Source organism: Chenopodium album, chromosome 11, assembly GCF_948465745.1.
Source record: "Chenopodium album chromosome 11, dcCheAlbu1.1, whole genome shotgun sequence".
In the NCBI taxonomy this organism is placed as follows: Eukaryota; Viridiplantae; Streptophyta; class Magnoliopsida; order Caryophyllales; family Amaranthaceae; genus Chenopodium; species Chenopodium album.
The window spans coordinates 25417024-25442511 of NC_137844.1; the positions used below are offsets into that span (position 1 = coordinate 25417024).

At 37.5% G+C, this 25488-nt stretch overlaps 1 protein-coding gene and 2 long non-coding RNA genes across 9 annotated transcripts; 2 read left to right on the forward strand and 1 right to left on the reverse strand.

The window, feature by feature from the left end:
• Positions 1–649: 649 nt before the first annotated feature.
• LOC145568754 (uncharacterized) lies at positions 650–3473 on the forward strand. The gene is made up of 3 exons (XR_014095920.1): positions 650–1269; positions 3019–3077; positions 3178–3473. It is a non-coding gene; the product is annotated as an uncharacterized LOC145568754 (long non-coding RNA).
• Positions 3474–17441: 13968 nt separating this feature from the next.
• Positions 17442–18090, forward strand: LOC145566481 (uncharacterized). Its single transcript, XM_081625889.1, has 2 exons — positions 17442–17612; positions 17746–18090. The coding sequence occupies exons 1-2, from the start codon at positions 17442–17444 to the stop codon at positions 18088–18090; spliced, it is 516 nt and encodes a 171-aa protein (XP_081482015.1).
• A 4594-nt stretch (positions 18091–22684) lies between these two features.
• LOC145568755 (uncharacterized) lies at positions 22685–25262 on the reverse strand. 7 transcript variants are annotated; one of them, XR_014095923.1, is made up of 5 exons: positions 24982–25262; positions 24476–24703; positions 23594–23762; positions 23337–23512; positions 22686–22955 (listed from the first exon to the last, which is right to left on the reverse strand). It is a non-coding gene; the product is annotated as an uncharacterized LOC145568755 (long non-coding RNA). The 7 variants fall into 7 exon arrangements; XR_014095925.1 differs by having other exon boundaries at positions 22688–22955; positions 23635–23762; XR_014095924.1 differs by having other exon boundaries at positions 22690–22955; positions 23594–23685.
• Positions 25263–25488: the final 226 nt, after the last annotated feature.

The following is a 25488-nucleotide window of genomic DNA, read 5'->3' on the forward strand; positions in this document are numbered from 1 at the left end:
AATACTCCCTCCAAATTTCCATAAGTAAAAGGTAAAGTGACTAAATTCTAAAATACAGAAAAACAAAAATAAAAGTAAAAAAATAGGAAGATAAAAAAAATCCTTTAGCTTAAATAGATTTGGGTCAATTAATTCAATTTAATTGCGGTTTTTTTCTATTTCGGTTTGCTAAGGTCAAGTCTTTAACTTAAATAGATTCTAGTCATTTCAGGTATAAGATAATTTTGGTTTAGGTCACTTTGGGTTTTGAGTCTATTTGGGTCAATTAATTCAAGTTAAAGATCGGGTCAACTTCGGGTCGGGTCGTTTCGGGTCTCGGGTCAACTTCGGGTCGGGTCGTTTCGGGTTGGGTCATTTCGGGTTTCGGGTCTAGGTCGGGTCATTTCCACTTCGGATCGGGTATGGGTCGGTCGGGTTGATTCGGGTTTTGGGTCAATTTCGGGTCACTGATTTCGGGTCGATTTTGGGTCATGGATCGGGTCATTCGGGTCGGGTCATCGGGTCTGGGTCAGGATTGCCAAGTCTACTGGCAACTGACGTATTTTATGCCCGCTACAACTACTTGGTCAAATAAGTTTTGACCAAAACAATTGTATATTTGTATCTGACATTCTGGCTTATATAGCCCACTACTAAAGTTATATTTTTCTACGGAGTATTTTATTTCTGAGCTTCTCTCTCCTCTAATTTCATTCTCTTTTCCTTTTTTATTCTCTCTCCTCCTTCATTCGTTCTTCTTCATCTTCTCAAGGGCTCTGATTTCTTGGCCGTTCAATCACAGCATTTTTTCGATCGCTTTCTCCGTAATGTGCTGCTTTTAATTCTCTTGTTATTAAAGATGTTTCGATTTGTTGCTTTTTTCGCGAATTAATTTTTTGTTGAATTGCGCAGAACTACTGAATCTTGGTTCGCAGGTGATTTAGATTTTAGGGGTTTTAATTATTGTGAATCAATCATTGATTAATTGTGTTGATATTCAAAATCGGGAAGAGATTTTTTGTTTCTCACTATTGTTGTTATTATTGTTCATCGTCTAGGATTTGGAAATTTCATCGTTTTGCATGTTAGTTTTATTTAGAGATTAATCCCTGATTCTTGATGATTTTTTTGAATGGATACAGATCATAATGGAGAGTTGGTACCTCTCGATGTTGAGCACTTGCAACTGTTTGAGGTTTTACGATTTCACTGTTGGCTTTAGAAATGAATCTGTATATTGCACAAGACCTCCTTGAACAATGGCTTTTGCTACTCGAAACCAATCATCTGGTATGCCTTTTTCCAAAATTTGTTTCTCTATACTACTTTTGGTGTTCTGTGAGAGTATGAATCTTGTTGTATTATTAATTGCTTGCATTTACTTGTGTTTAATTAAAGAATATTGCATAATGTACCTTGTTTTTTATTGATTAATAATGTTAGTTGTTATTCTTAGTGTATATATGAAGAGTCCAATGATTCATTTCATCTTCAATTTTTTTTTTAGTGAAAGAAGAAAGGAAATAGAAATATACAGACTTTAAAAAGGGGTAGTTTAAGTAAGATATATATAGACCCCTATTAGTATCTTTAGGTAAATAAATTGTATTTTCCTCTATATTAGTTTATTTATATGAGGTAAAATCCATCAATTTACGATTTAAGGATCAACTCATCTAAGTTTATTATACAAAAAAGTATTTCAATATATAAATTTTGCTAGAGTTTTTCTTATGTTTTTAATGCTTAGTTTGATGCGTAAATCATGTATACTTGCTGTGTTTGCCTCTATGAAATTTTTTATAAGGTTTAACATGATTATGGTAGGAGTTTTGAGGAGGAAAATTGGGTTAGAACATGTAGGCCGGAAAGCTGCTGTAATTTTGTGCTTGTATTGTGTGTGTTAGATGCCTTGAATATGATTATTTCCTACTATCTAAGCCTCGAATCTTGCTGGGATTTATAAGGTTACTATCCCCTAATGTGATGGTATGATTTATAAGTGTTATAGATGAGTTTTAAGATGATTTTATGCACTTGAAGAACAAAAAACACTATTGTAATTTTTTTTCCTGCTAGCCGTGTATTACGAGTGTGGGTTGACTGATTTTGCTTCCTTTCATGCTTAATTTTGTGTGGGATCATGTTAAGGGTGTTATAACCTAGATATATATGAGTTTACATGGTTTTATTTCATGTTAAAAGCCCTATTATGCACATTATTATACTAAAACCTTAATATGAAATTTTACTTTGTTCTGTTCGTGTAGTAGCAGCTATAAGAAGTCTTTAACCCTTAATATTAATGGGTTATGTTGGTACAAGTTATGTATATTAATGCTAGGGTTGTTAGGATAATTTTAATTAATGAATTGAGTAATTTATTTGCTTGAATTGTGAGTTTAATTATGCCCAAAATTGGTCTTTGGTGTTGGTTTTAGTCTTGTGAATTCGTGATTAACCTTTTAGTCATTTTTCATGGGTCATCAATTTAATGAATATTAATTTTTTATAAGTAGCATGGAAGATTTTGATGAACATTTAATTTGATATTTCTTTCATTAGATTGTAATGAACATTATACAGCGCAAAATGATTGTCTACCTTTTTAAAATGATCTAGCCATAGCATTATGCTTAAATTTCTTCCATAGTATTTAATTTTTCATGAAACAGTCGTTACATTCTCCCTATCTCTCATGCTTAAGGATTTATTTATATGTAATATAATTGAGCTATTCCCTTTTGTTCTCATCACTTGGTATATGCATCTTGGAAAACCAATCATAAACTATTACAAAGTATGTTCTCTATATCCAAATTAGCATGTGTGATGATTATTTTCAACAAAAGGAGTATCATTTGGATTGAGTCATGGTTAGATGGATGGTGGGGGTTTATATATGTTGCAGCATCTTGAGTCTAGACTCTATGTCTAACAAGGCTACTTTCATGGCATATTAAAGCTAAGAAATGCATGCAATACATTGAAACTGTCATACTCCATAATGAGTTTATCCTACTTTTTGTTATTTTGTAGGGTGTGTTCATCAATCCAGCGTTTATTGAACCATTCGAACTGATCTAACTCTAATTGAGGTGCCATTTTAATCATTTTTTGAAGTTTTACAGCCATAACTATATTATTATACTATTAGTAGCTGACAATTTTTCTTTTTTTTTTTTTTTCATTTTGTAGATTGCTGCATATGGTTTGCCTATTGTTGCAAAAAAGCATGGAGGCCTTGTCGACATTATTGAACATTATTTGAAGGCTGCACGGCTAATTTAGTCGATTTGAGTAGTTCATGCTGCTGCCCATAAATGTTGTCCTTCTTGGACGCTTTTGGTGTTGTGTTTCTTTAGAAGCCTTGTAATTATTTTTATTTGTAGTTATTTTATACAACACAATTAACATATATTTTGTTAAAATAGTATGTAATATAGTTTATATATTAATTTGGCAAAATAACAATTTTTTTTTATTTACATAAATGACTATTTGCAACTGGTGTAGTCCTTTAGCCAGTTGCTAATATTATTTTTTTTATTAAAAAAAGGGACTATTAGCAGCTGGCCTAATACTATGCTGGTTGCGAATAAACATTATTAGCAGTTGGCCTAATATTACTCCAGCTGCGAATAAGTACTATTAGCAACTGGCAAGTGCCCGTTGCTAATGATATTAGCAATAGTAGCCCCCGCAATAGCAGCCCCACATGGCAGTTGCTAAAAGTCCTCTTTTGCCAATTGCTTATAGGGTTTTTTCTACTAGTGCATATGGACATGTAAAAGTAGTTTTCTTTTGGTCACTTGGATAGATAAGGATTTGGAAATATCCGGAATACCCATCAAAGAAATAAAAGAAATCCTGGCGAGAAAGTCTCTCCAACATTTGGTCCATAAAGGGGAGAGGGAAATGATCCTTCTTGGTATTTTTATTCAATCTCCTATAATCGATGGACATTCTCCACCCGGTCACCGTCCGGGTGGAGATCTCCTCTCCTTCTACACTTTTGACAATGGTCATTCCACCCTTCTTAGGAACCATGTGAACCGGGCTAACCCACTTGCTATCGGAGATAGCATAAATTATGCCCGCTTCACGTAATTTTAAGATTTTCTTTTTGACAACCTCTTGGAGGTTGGGATTCAACCTCCTTTGAGGTTCAATTGAGGTGGATTGATCATCCTCAAGATGAATACGATGCATGCACAAAGAAGGGCTAATACCCTTAATATCATCAACGCTATACCCTATCACATCTCTATATTTTCTCAAGACAATAAGCAATTTTTCCAATTCAATTCCATCAAGGGTAGCATTGACAATAATAGGGTATTTTCTCTCATTATCAAGATTAGCATATTTCAAAGAAGGGGAAAGAGGTTTGAGTTCTACCTTGGGAGGAGGCTTGGAACTCTCCTCTTATTTCTCTTCTTTGTGCTCAAGCTCGATCTCTTTTTGTTGTTTAATCTCTTCCTCCTTTGAAGCTTCTTCCATAGCCATGACAAACTCTCTTGCCTCTTGAGAATGGAACTCTTCTTTGCATGTAAGAGATTTAACCATTGGATCTTGAGGCTTCATCATGACCCTTCCCAAGCGATCTAACTCATTCACAACATCAACTCTATAGAATTTATCAACCACAGGGGTCTTATGTAATTGGAAAACTCAAAAACAATTTTCTCATTGGCCACTTCACATGTAATAGTATTGTTCTTGCAATTGATATCCGCCCCCAAGGTTTTAAGAGACTCAAGATCCAAGATCAAAGGAGAATCAACATCTTCCTCCATATCCATCACTACAAAATCACATGGCACATAGATATGCCCAACTTGAATAGGAACATCCTCAAGCTCACCACAAGAAAGTTTGACCAAGCGGTCGGCCAATTGATTTGTTTTTCTTGTGGGTATCATTTCAATATTGAGTTTTTGCGCAATGGAGAGGGGAATTAAGCTAATGTTGGGTTTCGGTAAGTCTAACTCACCGCGGAACAAAATCCGACCCCAAGACCTAATCACAATTAATATAACTAAATGACATAAATAACAAGAAAGAGAGAAAAGACGATCTTACCCTTTTCTCTTACTCGGAGTTTAGCCGAGTTGGACCAAAACACTACTCAAGTATTATATGAACTTAAAGATTTTCTCTCAAGTAGAGATGCCATTTTGAGTTCCTACTCAAGTGAACAATCCCAAGTTATGTCTTGGCTATTTAAAAGGAGTGCTTCCTTGTGAATTCCTCTCATCTTTCAATGTGAGACTATTTTCTTAAAAGGATCCCACATGGAAAGAATATTGAATTTAATTCCTAGTTAAATAAACCAAGGAATCACTAACTAACAAGTGTCACATGGTTTGGTGAGGACCACTTCCTCACTTGCTCCCCAAGGCAACTCACATCCATTGTGAGCTAACCATGTGGCACCCAACCTTGAGCCCCAAGACGGGTTCGGTTGGGCCGCCACCCTTCGGCTCGCATCCATGACCCGTCACCCGGGTCTGCACCCCACTACCACATGGCGCTGCCAATGTGGCGCGCTACCACGCGGCATGCTGCCACCGTGGCGCGCTGCCACGTGGCACGCTGCCAACGTGGCACACTACCAACGTGGCACGATGCCACTTGGCGCTGCCACGTGGCAGCGCGCCACGGTGACACGCTTCCCTAATTTTTCTCGTTGCTAGAGTTTTTACTTGTTACTTGAAGCATTTTTCCATCTCGCCAATTCATAAATTTTTAGCTCGACTTTTGAGATTCGGTTCGACGCTCTAAGCTCAAAATTCGACGGCTTTGTTCATAATACTCAAGTGACTCATTAATTCCTTTCGGATGAATTCGTCGTATCGAATCGTTAGTTGCTTGGGTGTGACCCGAAGGGTTCAGTCAAGATTAAGCTGTAATATTAATTATGGATTAATATTACTGATCGGAAGCGGCCTCCAACTAGGCATTCCGATCACTTGATCTCACAGAATAATTAGCTTTCTAATAATTCTGAACCCTTTATTAGAATAATACACTTGTTCGAAGGACACCATTCCTACGAATCTCCCACTTGTCCTTTTGGACAAGTGCGCTTTTAGTGTATAGCATGTTTCCTATGTCACTTAATGTCTCTTCATGAACTAAAAGGTAAGATTATTCGTCATCCTTATTACGTCCTGAAGTGTTTCTCGAAATCCGAGTTCGATTGTCAATAAGAAGATGATTTCTAAAATCTATCTGAGCACAGCCATGCATTTTTACAGTCTTGCTCTTCGAGAGGCCTTGTAAACAACAAAGTCATGTTCCCTATGGTTAGTAGGGGGACATTTCCAGTCTTGTACTGTCAGCTTCTCTTACTAAGAGGACCTAGCTGCCCGAGTGTTGCCGTTATAATCCCCATGTACGGCAGACGTTTAACGAACATCAAAGTGGACTAGTACTCAAACAAGAGAACTCACAATACTCATGGTCGAGGAAAGAGGTTCTGATAGCCATAATGAGAAATATACTTATGACGATTTTTAAATCTCTTAAAGTATTCTCATAGGTCTGTTGGGGTTTGGTGAGTCGACTCACCGCGGAAACAAACCCAAAACTAAGACCGCACTCGCAATAAATAAAACCATAAACATAGTTAACTTAATGACAAGATTAAGATAATAATTATACCTTTGACGCGTGCTTCGCCCGACCTCGAGGGGTTCTTACTTCAAGCTAGCCTCGAAAATACGACGACCTCCAACGGAAGTCCACCCACAACTCGAACACCGACTAGGTCCAATGCCTTGGAGTTAGTAAGGCCCGACCGAAACCCGAGTAATTGAGTTCAAAGGTTTTCACAAAGGTGATGCCTTTTTCAACTCTTGAGTTCAAAGGTTTTCACTACTAGTGATACCTTTTTCAACTCTTACTCAAATGATTTTTCTAATACCCCAACTTGGGTATTTATAGGGAAAATCATGAGTGTGAAAAGCTCTCTCATCAATGTGGGAGAATTTGATTTTCCCATTTTATTTTAAAGCTAAAATAAAATTAATAATCAAACTAGTAATAAATCAACAAGTGGCAAGCTCATATGAGAGGTTAGGTGATGACCATTTGGAAAGGGGGGGACCAAACTTGCTCCCCACTCTCACTCCCATAACCGGCCACCTCAATGCCCTAACTCCCATTTATTTTGCGCCATGTGGCACCCACACTTGGGCACCAAGGCACCCAAGGTGGGCTGCCATGTGCTACGGCTCAGCAGGCCCACAGTGCGGGCTGCTTGGCCGAGGCTAGCTGCCAGCACACCGCGCACAATGTGCGGGCTGCTAGCTGCTGCCTGCCAGCATGCCTCGCACATTGGTGTGGGCTACCAGCTGCCACGACCTAGCAAGCCACGCATTGCTTGCGGGCTGCTAGGCCGAAACCCAGCTTTCTAGGCAGCACGCATTGGCCCAGCCATGCTGCTGCTAGCTGCTGCGGGCTGGCACGCCTAGCGTGCTAGCTGCTGCGGCTTGCTGGTGCGGCATGGCTGCTAGCCAATGCACGCACAAGGCAGATCCCAGCAATGCGATGCTAGCATTGGTGCGCTAGCACGCACCAGCCAGCCTAGGCTCGGCTTGGTGCGCTTGCTAGCCACCTTGCTAGACCATAGGCCCCTAGCACTCGGTTAGCTCGGGGCATTCCGATTCTAGGGGAATTTCGGTCTTTGTTGATTTATTATTATTTTCACGTCTCGTCTTTTACTATTTTCGACTCGACTTTCGACGCTCGGTTTCGACGCTCCAAGCTCGAATTTCCGACGTCTAAATATTAATTGCTCGGTCGAATTATTAATTAATTCCTAATTAATTTGTCGCTTCGGCTCGTTAGTTGCTTGGGTGTGACCTGAAGGGTTCAGTCAAGATTAAGCCGTAATATTAATTATGCATTAATATTACTGATCGGAAGCGGCCTCCACCCAGGCATTCCAATCACTTGACCTCACTGAAAAATTAGCTTTCTAATAATTCCGAACCCCCTATCGGAATAATACACTTGTTCGAAGGACACCATTCCTTTCAATCTCCCACTTGTCCTTCCGGACAAGTGTGCTTTTAGTGTATAGCCCTTTTCCTATGTCGCTTAATGCCTCTTCATGAACTATAAGGTAAGATTAATTTGTCATCCTTATTACGTCCAGAAGTGTTTCTCGATTTCGAGTCCAACTGTCAATAAACAGATGATTTCTAAAATCCATCCGAGCACGACCATGCATTTTTACAGTCTCGCTCTACAAGAGGCCTTGTAAACAACAAAGACATCTTTCCTATATTTAATAGGAGGACATTTCCAGTCTTGTAATGTAGCTTCTCTTACTGAGAGGACCTAGCCGCCCGAGTGATGCTGTTATAATCCCCTATTACGGAAGACATTTGACAATCATCAAAGCGGACTAGTACTCAAACAAGAAAGCTCACAATACTCATGGTCGAGGAAAAAGGTTCCGATAGCAATAATGAGAAGTATACTTATGACGTTTTTAATCTCTTAAAGTATTCTCATAGGTTGATCTAGTATGGTTCTAAACCAATACCTGTGCAAATGATTCATGACGATCATATCCTTGTAGCACAAGAAACAGTGCTATAAATCAAACTACACACTAATCTCAAATGGTCATTAATCGTCCATCGTTTAAATGACCTCAATTAGGGATAATTTTCGATTATAATATTCAATGTTCACTTAATAGGTGTTTCCTTGCCAAGACTGGTCTTGATACCCTATTTTGAATATTCCAAGAATCGAATGGACTCATTATTTAATTCTAAACCACAATTAAATAGCCAATGGAGTGATTTAAATCGCATGAAAAATTTAATTACTCCAAAACTGAATGGTTCATCATAGTGCTTTACATTAAAATTGTCCAAAATTAATTAAAACACTAAAATAAGAAAATCAAAGCCAATCTCCGATGTGCCTGATTCCCATTCCCTTAACGTGCTTGTTGTGCTTCACTTGAGGCAAAGGTTTAGTAAGTGGATCGGCTACATTATCATCCGTTCCAACTTTACAAATTCTGATTTCAACTTCTGATTTCCATTCCCGAATCATGTGAAACCGCCGCTTGACATGTTTGACCTTCTGATGTTCTCTTGGCTCTCTGGCCTGAGCAATAGCTCCATTGTTGTCACAATAGAGGTCTATTGGTCCCTCGATGGAGGGTACAACACCAACTTCACCAATGAACTTGCGAATCCAAACTGCCTCCTTAGCTGCCTCAGATGCTGCCAAGTATTCGTCTTCAGTTGTAGAATTTGCAGTTGTGCTTTGCTTAGCACTCTTCCAACTAAACGCTCCTCTATTGAGACAGAATATGTACCCAGACTGTGACTTGAACTCGTCTCTGTCTGTCTGGAAGCTTGCGTCGGTATAACCCTCAACAACTAATTCATTTCTGCCACCATAGACCAGGAATTTATTCTTGTTCCTTCAGGTACTTTAGGATATTCTTGGCCGTAGTCCAATGCGCCTCTCCTAGGTCTGATTGGTATCGGCTCATAGCGCTCAAGGTATACAATACATCTGGCCTAGTACATATCATGGCATACATGATTGATCCAATAAGCGAAGCATACAGAATCTGATTCATCCTTTCTCGCTCATCAGGTGTCTTTGGACACTGATTCTTGCTTAGGGTTATGCCATGCGACATGGGTAGGTGGCCTCTCTTGGCTCCTTCCATGCCGAATCGAGTTAGCACCTTATCAATATAAGTACTTTGACTCAATCTTATCATCCTTTTCGATCTATCCCTATAGATCTTGATGCCTAGTATGTACTGAGCCTCTCCCAAGTCTTTCATTGAAAAACATTTTCCGAGCCAAGCCTTTACAGACTCTAATAACGGAATACTGTTTCCAATGAGCAATATGTCATCGACATATAAGACTAGGAAGGCGATGTCACTCCCACTGACCTTCTTGTAAACACAAGATTCATCTGGATTCTTTATAAAACCAAACTTACTGATGGCTTCATCGAATCGCAGATTCCAACTTCTGCTTGCTTGCTTTAATCCATAAATGGACTTCTTAAGCTTCCATACCTTTCCAACGTTGTTTTAGTCGACAAAACCTTCAGGCTGTGTCATATACACATTTTCTTCCAAAATACCATTTAGGAAGGCGATTTTGACGTCCATCTGCCATATTTCATAGTTGTAATATGCAACAATCGCTAGGAGGATCCGAACGGATTTAAGCATTGCGACTAGAGAAAAGGTTTCATCATAATCAATACCATGAACTTGTCTATAACCTTTTGCTACCAATCTAGCTTTCTAAATGAATACATTTTCATCTTTGTCAGTTTTCAACTTGAAAATCCACTTACATCCGATAGGTGTGTAACCTTCGAGTAAGTCAACCATGTCCCAGACTTGATTTTCAAACATGGAATCCATTTCAGATCTCATGGCCTCTATCCATTTAGCAGAGTCGGTGCTTGCCATCGCTTGCTTGTAGGTTGGCAGTTCATCTCCATCCATGATCAGGATGTCCTGATTCTCGGTTTATACTAAACCAAGATATCTATCAGGTTGAGATCTCGGCCTTTGAGACCTACGTAGGGTAATAGACTGAGCATTTGCATTATCGGTTCGACTTTGCATATTTTGATCATTTTGACTTTTGTCAACAGATGCTGTTTGAGCACTTTGACTGTCATTCTGATTTTGTTGCTCATCCTCACGAACCTCGTCAAGTTCGATTTTCCTCCCACTTGTCATTTTGGAAAGGTGTTCCTTTTCCAAAAAGACACCATCGCGAGCAACAAATACTTTCTTCTCCGATTTGTTGTAGAAGTAATACCCTTTGGTTTCTTTAGGGTAGCCCACAAAGTAAACCTTATCAGATTTGGGATGAAGTTTGTCAGAAATCAATTTCTTGACATATGCTTCGCATCCCCATATCTTTAGAAAAGACAACCTAGGAGGTTTCTTTGTCCATAACTCGTATGGAGTCTTTTCAACAGCTTTCGATGGAGCACGGTTCAGTGTTAGTGCCGCAGTTAAAAGTGTGTGTCCCCAGAAAGAGATAGGAAGATCACTAAGACCCATGGTTGATCGTACCATGTCTAACAGGGTTCGATTTCTCCGTTCGGATACTCCGTTCCATTGTAGATTTCCTGGAGGTGTCGGTTCTGAAAGTATGCCATGATCTTTCAGATGGTCATCGAATTCTTGGCTCAAGTATTCACCACCTCGATCCGATCGAAGGGCTTTGATTTTCTTGCCAAGCTGATTTTCCACTTCACTCTGAAATTATTTGAACTTGTCAAACAATTTAGATTTATGCGACATGAGGTAGACATAGCCATATCTACTATTCGTCTGTGAAGGTGATGAAATATCGATGTCCATTTCTTGTGGCGGAGCTCATTGGTCCACATACATCGGTATGTATTAGGCCCAATAAGTCACCGGCCCTTTCTCCCAACTTGGAGAATGGCTGCTTAATCATCTTGCCTAATAAACATCTTTCATAATTCTCAAAAGATTCTAAATCGAAAGAGTCAAGAACGCCTTCTTGTAGAAGCTTCTTGATGCGTTTGATGTTAATGTGGCCAAGACGACAATGCCACAAGTAAGTTTGATTTGACTCCATGGTCTTAGCTCTTTAGGTGTTATTCACAGTATAAACTTTTTTGTCTAAAGAAAGCACATAAAGACCATTTTCAGAATGTGCAATACCATATAAAACATTATCGAGATAAAATGAACATTCATTGTCTTTACTCGGAATTCAAAACCTTTGGCGTCTAACGCCGAAATTGAAATAATGTTTTTGGTAATGTTGAGAACATAGTAACAACTTTCAAGTTCTAAAACAAGCCCAGAGGGCAAAGACAAATTGAGAGTTCCTACGGATATGGCTGCAATTCTGGCTCCATTGCCGACCCGAAGTTCAACCTCTCCCTTCGCTAGCTTCCTAACGTTCCTTAGACCCTGGGAATTGGAACAAAGGTTTGAGCCACATCCGGTATCTAATACCCATGATGTTGAGCTAGTGAAGTTTAAGTCCTTAACGAATATACCTGATTTAGATGCAACAGTTCCGTTCTTCTTATCTTCCTTGAATTTGAGGCAATCTCTCTTCTAATGTCCCTTATTCTTACAATAGAAGAATTCGGAATCAGATTTAGAAGATGCTACCTTTTTCCCTTTGTTGTCCTTGGTAGCTTTCGGCTTAGGCGGAAAGTTCTTCTTACCTTTCCCCTTGAAGCCTTTCTTCTTTTTGCCCGTGCGTTTGAATGGCTTGCCCTTTTTTACCATGAGCATATCATGTTTTCCCTCATCCTTGAGAGTTTGCTCGGCTTGCTTCAACATACCATGAAGCTTAGTGAGGGTTTTCTCCATGCTGTGCATATTATAGTTCATCTTGAATTGATCATAGCCTTTGTGCAGCGAGAGGAGAATGATGTCAATTGCCATCTCGGTTGAATACCCTGCATCAAGCCTTCCCATGTTCTCAAATAATCCTATCATTTTGAGTACATGTGGGCTGACTGACTCTCTTCTCTTGAGCTTGCTCTCAAGGATCTGTCTGTGGGTTTCAAACCTTTCTGTTCGGGCCTGCTCTTGGAACATATTCTGCAGCTCAAAAATGATCTCAAAAGTTTTCCCCTTCTCAAAGAAAGTCTTTTGAAGTTCGGGAGACATTGTGGCCAACATGATGCATTTGACATCCCGATTGACACTTTGCCATCGGTTTAGGGCAGCCTGAGTCACCTCCTCATTGGGAGCGTCGGGCATTTCCTCATCAAGGACATATTCCTTTTGCTCTTGCATGAGAACAATTCGCAAATTTCTTTGCCAATCAAGAAAATTTGGCCCACTCAACTTCTCCTTGTCGAGAATTGAGTGTAATGAAAATTGGTTGTTTGAGTTACTTGAAGACATGATTCTAAAATTGAAAGAATTTTAATGAAAAACCATTCATAATACTTAAATAAGATTGAATTTAATTCATGCATATTTCAAACTTATTTAACGTCTTATTTACACATAAAATTGTCCCTATTTTGTGAAAATAAGTCGATTCCAAGATCCAAGGAAACAAAGAGTGACTAAGCATGCTTTGGCTTGTCTTAACACTCAATCTCCCAAGGTAAGCAACACTTTGCTAATGGCTCCAAGACACTATTAGTTGAATAAATCGTCGCATCTAATGCTCTCTCAACAATTTATTCACTTTGCCACAACATGTTAGGACTCCATCACTCATATCGTTGAGTACAACCAAAACCAACTTGCATACCCGGTATGCCTTATGAGTCTAGGGAGTAGTAGTGATGCCTCGCTTTGGCGTAGCCCATCACTACTCTCAATAGGTCAATAAGTGTTGTTTTTGGAATGGCAATTTTACTCAATATTTTAGGGACCTAGGGTTTCTATGTTGGTTGATTTAAGTGAACTTAATTAATCATCACAACATTCGAAATCCTAAACATGCATCTAACATATAATTCATATAAATGATCATAAATATGAAAAGCATAAGCATTTGATGCATATTTGGCAACTAGCATGACCCCTTGAATTCTTCAAGTCTTCAAAAGGTCTTCTTTTGCAACTTCATGGCTTTGTCTTCCAAGAACCTCCATCTTCAAGACTTGATCAAAATTATGCAACTACTAGTATCTACGATTAGGACTAATCTAAATATTAAGGTACAAAAATACTCAACAGTACGCAGACCGTATTAGATTTACAAAAATACATCACGGATCGCAGTTCGTATTTTCTATCCTAATCGGGCCCCACTAGTTGCCATTTAATTAAACCTGTAAGAGAACATATATTCCATTCATCCATTCACTATTTGTGAATGGCCCATGCATTTTACAACGATAAAACAAGTAACAATGCAAAAACACGCGATAACTAGAAACTAATCTAGGTGGTTAATCCAATTAACACGCCGAATTAAAACTAGTCAAAGTTGTTTTAACCGATTATGTAAATAAGCGCAATTAACATTTGAAGCTCCCACTAAATTCCGCATCCAACTTAATTAATCCAATTAATTAAGCCCAAAATTTGCCAAAATTAAATTTTGCCAACGCCGCTCAAAGCTGAGGCGTAGCCTCCAAAATTTTAATTAAAATACACAAGATTAATTAAAATAAATAAACGGCTAAAATGCAAAATAACATTGCCTTAAAACGGGGTATATGAGCTAATTAAGGGGAGGTGCGCATAGCCGTGACCCATGCTAAGTGTCACACCCATAGCTTAGAATACCGCATACGCGTCGACTCTTCTACGGGGCGTGCAAGAACACAAGCCACAAGGCCTCACAAGCTTGCTAGCTATGCGCACCATGCCGCAAGCTCGCAGCACATCCCCCGCACACCATTGCCGCACCAAGCCACGCACGAGCTCCTGCTCGCACCAGCCATGGCCAGCCAAGCATAGAAGCACGCACAGCGCGCACAACACCATGCTGCTGCTGTTTGTTGCTGGCTGGCGCACCATGCAGCTGGCAGCGAGCAGCAGCCGCATACCTCCCTCGCACACATGCACGCACAGCCTACTGCCCATGCGCACACCTCGCACGCACACACCACTCGAGGCGCCCAGCAGCCTCGACAGCCTCATGTGGGCTGCGTGAGCAGCCCAGCTGGCCGAGAGCTTGCTTGGGGCTCTTAGGCCTCGATTTGTATGCTCATGCCTCGTGAAAAATTCCCGATTTTGTGTGACATTCTTAATCAATTCTAAATTAATTTTAGAATCAATTAATTTTGAGGAAAAATGAAAATATAATAAGTCCAACTTAAATAAATTCATCCAAGTGCAGACAACTAAAATTATTTCCAAGAACCATTCTTTAAAAAAATTAGTTTAACTTGGTGCAACAAAATAAGGCAATTTCTCACTATTAATTTAATCAATTTAAATTAATCTTGAGATTTTGACAAAATAAAAGGGAGTTTGGAAAAAATGAACATAAGTTCAATAACGATTCCAACTTTTGAAAAATTATATCTTCCAATATGAAGATAAACAAATTTCTATCACAAGATTCAAACTTTATGATTCCAATCAACTTAAAAATGATTAAATCAACAAAGTTCAACAAAATTCATGGAATTTAGTAACTTTAAAGTTTCAATCACTTAACATAATTAAAGATTGAATCTTTAGTACTTAGAAGCCTCAAAGAACAACAATTTCACACTTAATGCAATTAATTTGCAATTATGTGAAAAATAAAACCAAGCTTTCAAACACAAATTACTACCAAGTAATCATGCCTAAAGAGGTTTAAAATTGCATATAAAATATGTATTGAACCAATTACATAACCACCATAAATATGCAATTAATTTTCAAGGTTAGAAAGACTTAAAAATTTTCGTCAAAACGAAAAATCCCTCGAAAAGTCCACTTCTGGTTGTTTTTTGGCTAAAAACATAGTCCTAAAAGGGTAAAACCATTTCCAAAACGCCTTTTCCACCCAAAATTCACTATTTTTGGGTCGAAATCTGGGTTCGAGAGCTGAAGTCAGCTCTAATACGAGGTTAAAATTAATAAAACGAGCTACTAATCTAATTAGCAACTTAAAACCATAAAACACCTTGAAAAAATAATATGATTTTAAAATAAACGAGCGAGGCTCCGATACCGCTGTTGGGGTTTGGTGAGTCCGACTCACCGCAGAAACAAACCCAAAACCAAGACCGCACTCGCAATAAATAAAACCATAAACATAATTAACTTAATGACAAGATTAAGATAATAATTATACCTTTGACGCGTGCTTCGCCCGACCTCGAGGGGCTCTTACTTCGAAAGCTAGCCTCGAAAATACGACGACCTCAAACGGAAGTCCACCCAAACCTCGAACACCGACTAGGTCCAATGCCTTGGAGTTAGCAAGGCCCGGCCGAAACCTGAGTAATTGAGTTCAAAGGTTTTCACAAAGGTGATGCCTTTTTCAACTCTTGAGTTCAAAGGTTTTCACTACTAGTGATGCCTTTTTCAACTCTTGAGTTCAAAGGTTTTCACTACTAGTGATGCCTTTTTCAACTCTTACTCAAGTGATTTTTCCAATACCCTAACTTGGGTATTTATAGGAAAATCAAGAATGTGAAAAGCTCTCCCATCAATGTTGGAGAATTTGATTTTCCCATTTTATTTTAAAGTTAAAGTAAAATTAATAATCAAATTAGTAATAAATCAACAAGTGGCAAGCTCATATGAGAGGTTAGGTGGGGACCATTTGGAAAGGGGGGGACCAAACTTGCTCCCCACTCTCACTCCCATAACCGGCCACTCTCACTCCTTCGAACAAGTGTATTACTCCGATAGAGGGTTCGGAATTATTAGAAAGCTAATCATTCAGTGAGGTCAAGTGATCGGAATGCCTAGTTGGAGGCCACTTTCGATCAGTAATATTAATCTATAATTAATATTACAGCTTAATCTTGACTTAACCCTTCGGGTCACACCCAAGCAACTAACGATCCGACACGATGAATTAATCCAGAATGATCAGTAATATTAATCTATAATTAATAGTAGGCAAGGCCACTACAAAAGAGAATGAAAGGAGTACCTAGAAGATGAAGTGAAAGGAAAAGTAGCTTTCACCTCAGGTATCTTCTTTATAAACCATCACTTGAATATGAGCATTTCATAAAGGTATTAAATGCCGTAAATGACTCACTGTATGCTCCTATTTCAGGAACTAAGTGAGAAGAAGCTTCACAAGTGGTTGTGCATTTACAAGCGGAAGAAGAAGAGAATCTATCAATTAAACTTGTAATTGCATATGTCGGGTTGTGAGATCACAAGACTATAACTGTGATTGTTTTGAGTCTTGTTTATATGTTTTATGGCATGGCACGTTTATCCAAATGTGCTTTATTTAGACAAACAAGTTTATAATGTTAATGATACCACCAAAGAAAGCTAAGACCATTGAGTCAAATAAGACATACTTATGGCATTGTCGTCTTGGCCACATTAACATCAAACGCATTAGGAAAATTCTACAAGAAGGTGTTCTTGACTCATTCGATTTACAATCGTTTGAAAATTGCGAAGTATATTTATTAGACAAGATGATAAAGCATCCATTCTCCAAGTTGGGAGAAAGGGCAAGTGACTTAATGGGTCTAATACACACCGATGTATGTTGACCAATGAGCACAACCACAAGGAACGACCATCAATATTTTATCACCTTCACGGACGACTATAGTAGGTATGGATATGTCTACCTTATGTCGCACAAATCTGAATTGTTTGAGAAATTCAAATAATTTCATAATGAAGTTGAAAATCAGCTTGTCAAGAAAATCAAAGCCCTTCAATCAGATCGAGGTGGCAAATACTTGAGCCAAAAATTCGATGACCATCTGAAAGAAAAGGGTATGGAAGGAAGTTTCGTAGCCCAATCTTTTTGAACGACATAAGTGAAACAATGATCTTAGGGCCTCAAATGATTAAAGATACAATTAAACAAGTGAAGAAGATTCAAGCTAAGATTCAAGCAACAAGGAATCGTCAAAAGAGTTACGTAGATTTGAAGCGTAGAGAGGAAGAATTTGAGGCTGGTGACAAAGTGTTTTTGAAAGTTTCACCAATGAAAGGAGTAATGAGGTTTGGAAAGAAAGGAAAGCTTAGCCAAAGTATACTGATCCATATGAAATACTTAAAGGGTAGGCAAAGTAGCTTATAGGTTGGCCTTATCTATGGAGCTAAGTAAAGTACATGATGTATTTCAGCTAAGAAGGTATATCCCTGATAAGTCACATGTGATACAACCCGAAACCATTGAGTTAGATCAAAGCTTAACCTATGAGGAAAGACCAGTCAAGATCCTTCACAGTAAAGTGCATACTACTCGCAATAAGGATGTTGAGACTGTTAAAGTGATATGGTCTAACCAAGAGTATGAGGAAGCAACTTGGGATGCCGAGGATGAAATGAAAAAGAAATATCCCGAGTTGTTTGGGTATGTTGAGTTACGGAGACGTAACTCGTTTTCTTTAAGGGGGTTAGAATGTGGTAGAATTTCACGCTTTTTCCCCATATTTTCAGTTATTTTTGTGTTATTTGCACAATTTTAATGATTATTTTGAGTAATTTTAATTTCAAAGAGACACTAAATGTAAGAGTATGACAAAAGAGTACAGCAACATTATAGAAAGTGAGGAAAAAGTTTGAATTTCATTACCCAAGTTTCGAGACGAAACTTCTTGTAAGGGGGGTAGATTATAGTACCCCGTATTTTTATACATATTTTTAATTTAATAAGTATTTCTTGAAGTACTTAAAGAAGTAGAAATTAATTATTTACGAGGTGTTATTTATTTAAAGTGTTTTATTAAAGATCCAATTTATTTATTTAATATTTTGGAAATACTTTTTTTATAATTTAAAAATATTGGGGCATATGATTTTATAAAAGATGATTTTTAAAGTTAATGGTATTTAAAGGAAGTCAAATAGTAGTTAGAATAATACAAGGGATCATTAAGGGTAGGAAACAGTTTTAAGTAGGGGGGTTGTTGAGAGGAACCGCCAGCAGAGTGCGGGAGCAACAGCAACCGCGAGGAGGTGGCGCCGACCACTCTCCCCTCTTCTTCTCCCTTTTTCGTGCATATATAAAAAAAATTTCTTTTATTTTTAATCCTAATCTAGCCATTGATTAATTATCGTTTTTGGGGTTTTGTGATGATTTTATGATGTTTTATAATAAGTATGAAGTATATAAATTTTCAGATTTGATTTTGAATTAAAAAGCCCTAAATTTCAAACCCTAGATCTCTAAGTTTATGTATATTGGTAGACATTGTTATAGGTGATATAAATTATTGAAATAGGTGTTTTAAAACATGTTTACAGCAAGTTTTGATGATTTAATAAAGCTGAAAATTTGGTATATAAGCCATAATTAATTTTCTTGAAAGATTTTTTAGTACCCATTAATTGGGGATTAAAGTAAGGGTTTTAAATTGAATTTCACCTTATTTTAAATGATTTATGAGTGATTTAAGTAATGTATATATATTGCTAGAAATTTTATTGTATAGGTATTAAGGCCTCTTTGTAATTTTGGATTGTAGGAGATTTCCAAGCAAGTGATTTTGTGTAGTCATGGCGATTTTGAGATCGTATTAAAGGTACGTTCGCTAAAAATATGTAGAAGCATGCTAGGCTTTGATTTATTATTTCCAAGTAGTATCATGGTAGGTATTGTTTGGAATTGTGGATTGATGTAATATTGGTGATTGAATGGTGAAGTATGGGTTATTTATGGTGATTTGATGATTGGAATTAATTTTATTGATATGTTGAATATGAACCACACTTTTATTGTTGGCATGCTTGAGAGCATGTTTAATTAAACTAAATGTTTAATTTGGTTTGGAATATTGAAAGAGAATTTTATTATGGTTCATATAATTTTTGTTGATGCTATAAGCATGAGGAAGAAGCTATTTAAGTATCTATGTGCACAAGGATTAAATTATATTTTGGTGCCTAGTGCACTTAAGGTGTTTCCAACACCAAGGGATAGGAATTGTGGCGCATTATGCGTTTAAGATGTTTTTGACATCGAGGTAGATTATAAAAGGTTCAACATTAAAGATTATGTCGTCACTAATCATAAAAGAATTAAAGTGGTATACTTGGTTGCTTGGATGGTATTGATTATTGTTATTGCTATGGTTTGTGAGTCATCACCGAGTTAAATAATATGTAAATAACGTAAAATGAAAGAGATTACGCACCAAAACTCTAGGAACGTATATACCTTGAGTATGAACATATGGGGGGAGTTATGCGACTTTATATTTGACCATAACTTCTATTGGGAGTACAGGATGCTGTATATTCATTTTTATTAATGCGTAGGAATTCCGCCACTTATGAGTGGTTCTTTTATACTGGCACATTTAGCTCCCGTGTTAGTACCCCTTTATTGGGGCAGGTTAGGGGGAAACCCGTTCGATGCGTAATCAAGCTAAATAAATAATTTAGTTATTTATTGAATGTTCATGTTGTATGTTGCATGCGTGTAAACAGGTGCAACAAGGTAATTTGTGTGGATGATAGGATGAAAGCATGTTAGTGTGTTTCATTACGCTTATGTACTTAGCTTTGCTGATTGTGTGTTTGTATGTTTGTTTGGCCTTGTCTTTACCTTGACCCTACGACGACCCATTTCTAATGGCGAGTAGTGGGGACAAGTAGAGAGAAGCTTTTCAGGTGATGAAGCATAATCATGATGGGCAAGAGTGAAGAGCGAATCATGCTTAGTTCTCATAGGAATATGATGTGTTTTTTTGCATTATTATTATGTTTTATTTTTCGTTCTTGCAAACTAACACAAAGGTTTTGGTATTTTCACGGTTTTAATAAGGGCCTACAATGGTTCCAAAATGTAGGTTGAATTTGTTTGACTTTGTTTGATTTCATTTGACTTGGGTTTTACTTTACTTTCATTAGGTTTTGACTTAGAAGTTGACTTGTTTTGAATGGTTTTTAAAAGTAGTCTTTCGCTGTGTGTCTTTGATAATAGTAGTCGTTTTCTCGGTGGCAGTATTGTCTTAGATTTTCCTAATTCGTATTTTAAAAGAGCAAAACAGGTATTTTAAAGGAAAGGAATTTCTAGGGTGTTACAATTGTTGTCAAAATATAGATCTATTGGACCCTTGATGGAGGGTACAACATCAAGTTCACCAACGAACTTACGAATCCAAACTGCCTCCTTATCCTCTTCTAAAGTTGCCAAGTATTCAGCTTCAGTTTTAGAGTGTGTAGTTGTGCTTTGCTTAGCACTCTTTCAACTGAATGCTCATTCATTTAGACATAATATGTACCTTGATTGCAACGCTTTAGTTGTATTGTAACCTTCAACAACCAAATCATTACTCCCACTATAGACCAGAAGTTTATCCTTGTTCCTTTTCAGGTGATTTAAGATATTCTTGTCCGCAGTCGAATGCGTCTCTTTTCGGTCTGATTGTCATCGGCTCGTAGCACTCAAGGCATACGATACATCCGGCCTAGTACATATCATGGCATATATGATCGATCCAAAAAGCGAAGCATATGGAATCCGATTCATCCTCTCTCGCTTATTAGGTGTATGTGAATACTACTTCTTGCTTAGAGTTATGTCATGTGACATGGGTAGGTGACTTATCTTGGCCTCCTGCTTGTTGAATCGTGCCATTACCTTATCGATGTAAGTACTTTGGCTCAATCCAATCATTCTATTAGATCTATCCCTATAGATCTTGATGCCCAATATGTATTGTGCCTCTCTCAAGTCTTTCATTAAAAAACATTTTCCAAGCCAAGCCTTTACAGACTCTAACATCGGAATGCTATTTCCAATGAGCAATATGTCATCGACATACAAGACGAGGAATGCGATGTCACTCTCACTAACCTTCTTGTAAACACAAGACTCATCTTGATTCTTGATGAAACCAAACTTACTAATGGGTTCATCGAATCAAAAATTCCAACTTCTTCTTGCCTACTTTAATCCATAAATGGACTTCTTAAGCTTGCATACCTTACCATCATTGCTTGGATCAACAAAACCTTCCGGTTAAGTCATATACATAGTCTCTTCCAAAATTCCATTTAGGAAGGCGGTTTTGACGTCCATCAGCCATATTTCGTAATCTTAATATGCAACAATCGGTAGGGTAATCCGGACGGACTTAAGCATTCCAACTGGGGAAAAGGTTTCATCATAATCAATGCCGTTAATTTTCCTGTAAAATTTTGCCACCAATCTAGCTTTGTATACATATACATTTCCATCTTTGTCAGTTTTCATCTTGGAAATCCATTTGCAACAGATAGGTGTGTAACCTTCAGGCAAATCAACCAAATCCTATACTTGATTTTTAAACATGGAGTCCATCTCAGATGGCATGGCTTTTTGCCATTTTGCAGAGTTGGGGATCGTTATAGCTTGCTTGTAAGTTGTTGGCTCATCTCCATCCACAATTAGGATTTCTTGATCCTCGGTTAATACAACACCGAGATATCTATATGGTTGAGATCTTGGCCTTTACTACTTACGCAGGGTAATAGACCAAGCATTTGCATTGTCATTTTGACTTGCACATAGTTGGTTTGACTATGACCAATGTCAACAGGTGCTTCTAAAGCACTTTTATTGTCAGTTATATCAGTTTGACTTTGTTACTTGTCCTCTCGAACTTCATCGAGTTCGATTTTCCTCCCACTTGTCATTTTGGAAAGATGTTCCTTCTCCAAAAAGTAATAACCACTTTTTGATTTCTTTTGGATATCCCACAAAGAAACACATGGCGAATTTTGGGTGAAGTTTATAAGAAACTAATCTTTTAACATACGCTTCGCAACCCCAAATCTTAAGAAAAGACATCCTTAGAGGTTTCTTCTTCCATAATTCATAGTCTTTTCAATAGCTTTTGACCTAGCTCGGTTAAGTGTTGCACTAGTAGAAAATAGCATTTTCGCACCGGTTCAAAACCGGGTTTGCGCACCGGTTTTGAACCATTGGTCAATTGAGGGATGCCAAAAGCTGAATTTATTCGCACCTGTTCAAAACCAGTTGGAATAATTAACATTAGCACCGGTTAACCGGCGCGAATACTAGGTTATTAGCACCGGTTAACCGGTGCCCTTAATGGCCCAAAAAATCATTTTTTTTTTTTCATTTTTTTCACTTAAATTGCACTATATACTTATATATAATCATAATATACATAAAACAAATATATTTTCATCAATAAATTGTAATATTACACTTTAAAAAACTGAAAAAAAAAAAAAAAAAACTACTGTAGCAGTAGAGGCAGCAGCGTGGATAGCAGTAGCAACAGAGGGATTATGTAGCGTGGATAGCAGTAGCAGCAACATGAAAGCAGCAGCAGCGGGATTAAGCCATATTGCAACAATGTCAAAGATGACTCCAAACCTGAAGAAAGAACATTTTTACAGTAAATTATTGTTTTATATCAATTACAAGTGCTAACATTAAGCTAAGGAAGTCATATATTCATCACAAAGTGATTAAATTATATAAGAAGCTTTTTGTTTTGCTTAGTGTTTTGCACAACCAAAGGTTACATGCCAACTAATGCATGCAAATGTTCAATCACCTCAACAATAGCAAAGAGGGTATGAGTTTCTAATATTAAGTTCAAAAGACAAAGATCAAAGCATCTAGAAATACGAACAAGGATTTCCATCAATTTACAAGAAAAGTCCTCCGTGAAATTTTAATTTTGAAGAATTGTATACAAGAAAACTAAAGTATGCCCAGCTAAAGAGAGTATAATGTGTAGAAATTCATTACCTTCATAATAATGTATAGCCATATGTAAGTCCAAAAGGACCAAAATAGCTCGACCAATCAGACTCCTATATCTGATATTTTTTTCCGTTCTCCAGCTTTCGGAACAACTACACAAACAGCATGGATTGGGAATAGGTCGAATGCAACAAAACCTACTAGAGTTCCAGGACCCAAGCCTACATAATTATAAGTCATAAGTATAAAACAGAATAAGCGGGGCAGATGAAACTAAAAGAAACCCATGATGAAGTCAATACCAAACATAAATAGAAGAAGCAAGGAGAGAAACACAGCACACCATCATGTTTTACTTTAGCCATTTATTGTATGCATGGAAATAATCTTCTTCCTGTTCAAGGTGCTTCCATGTTAGAGCTAAAACAAATTTCTTCATAATTTATGTTAGGAAGAGCCAGTGAGTCCTAGCTGCACCCACATAATTAAAAACATTGAATTACAATTTAAGTATTATCAAATTTCTCTAAAATTTTATTCTTTTTTACAAATATTGAGCAAATTTGTCAACTTTTAATTATTTGCATGATCAGGATTAACATTTCAAACACATCAGAATCATGTCAAACCATTTTACAAATTACCAATGATACAAACCCAAAATTGAATGTTACTCATAAAACTCTATAGGACGGTAGAACCCCAAAAGTTGCTTGTTCAAGGTGCTTCCATGTTAGAGCTAAAACAAATTTCTTCATAATTTATGTTAGGAAGAGCCAGTGAGTCCTAGCTGCACCCACATAATTAAAAACATTGAAGTACAATTTAAGTATTATCAAATTTCTCTAAAATTTTATTCTTTTTTACAAATATTGAGCAAATTTGTCAACTTTTAATTATTTGCATGATCAGGATTAACATTTCAAACACATCAGAATCATGTCAAACCATTTTACAAATTACCAATGATACAAACCCAAAATTGAATGTTACTCATAAAACTCTATAGGACGGTAGAACCCCAAAAATTAATTGCAAAAACCAAGGTTTGTGCAATTAATCAATGTCAATCAAGCGATAACAACGTTCATCGCAAAATGATGTATTATGATTAGTCTATAATCTTTATAATCTATATAGAAAAGAGGGCTGAAAGAAAAAAGCTCAAGAATTGAATAGAATACCTTCAAGCTGCCACTACAACGACAGGGCACTTTTAAGCTAGCAATATAATCTTCTTCCTGGCAAATACGACATTCGGCGAGCTGAATTAGGGGTTCATCTTCCCCTCCAGCTTAATCATCTTCAACCCTCGCCTCAATTTTCTCCTCCAACCCCGAATTCGACGAAGACGACGCGGCTGATAACGATGCGCTCTCCCATTTATACCATTAATCCGATTATCTAAATCCCTAAAAATTACCCCAAATAGTGATAAATCAATCAATTCGAACCCCAAAAAACAATTAAATGCAATCACATCATTAATATTATAACAAAATTGAACATAATCGAAAAATAGGGGGAATTTCAATTGTTTATCGACAAGTTCACCATGTTCATCGACCTCATCCCAACATAACCCCAAATAATTCAATCAAACGCCCTATCATTTCAATTGTTCATCATTAATAAAAAAAAAAGTAAATAAAAATCAGAAACCCTAGATTTGAAATCGAAGAGCACATACCTTCGTGAAGAGATCCAGCACCACTGCAAAGATCCGGCGCGGGTGAAGAAAAAAACCCGTTACCATCGCCGCCGGTGAAGAAAAAGCGCCGCTGGGTATGGTGAAATGAAACAGAGAAAAGGAGAGCTAAGAGGAGAGTGAATGCGAGGTGGAATGTTAGAAAGATAAGAGAGATGACGCCACGGGGTGGAATGGACCGCGGTACATCGGAGAGATAAGAGAGAGATCCAAGGGAGAGGAGAGAGAAAGAACCAGAGGAAAGAGAGAGACAGGAGAGGAAATAGGGAGAAACAAGGGGGGCGGGGTTTTTTTTATAGAAAATTCCCACCTGTTCAAATTGGTGTCATTTCACTAAGGGCCTATTCACATTTACTTAATTTCAGTTCGATTCAGTTCACTTCAACTCCAATCAGTTTAATTCAGTTCAGTTCCAATTATTTTAGTTCAGTTTAGTTTAGCTCCTAATTGTCTTCTCTCATAAAATTTTCATTTCACTTCAGTTCAGTT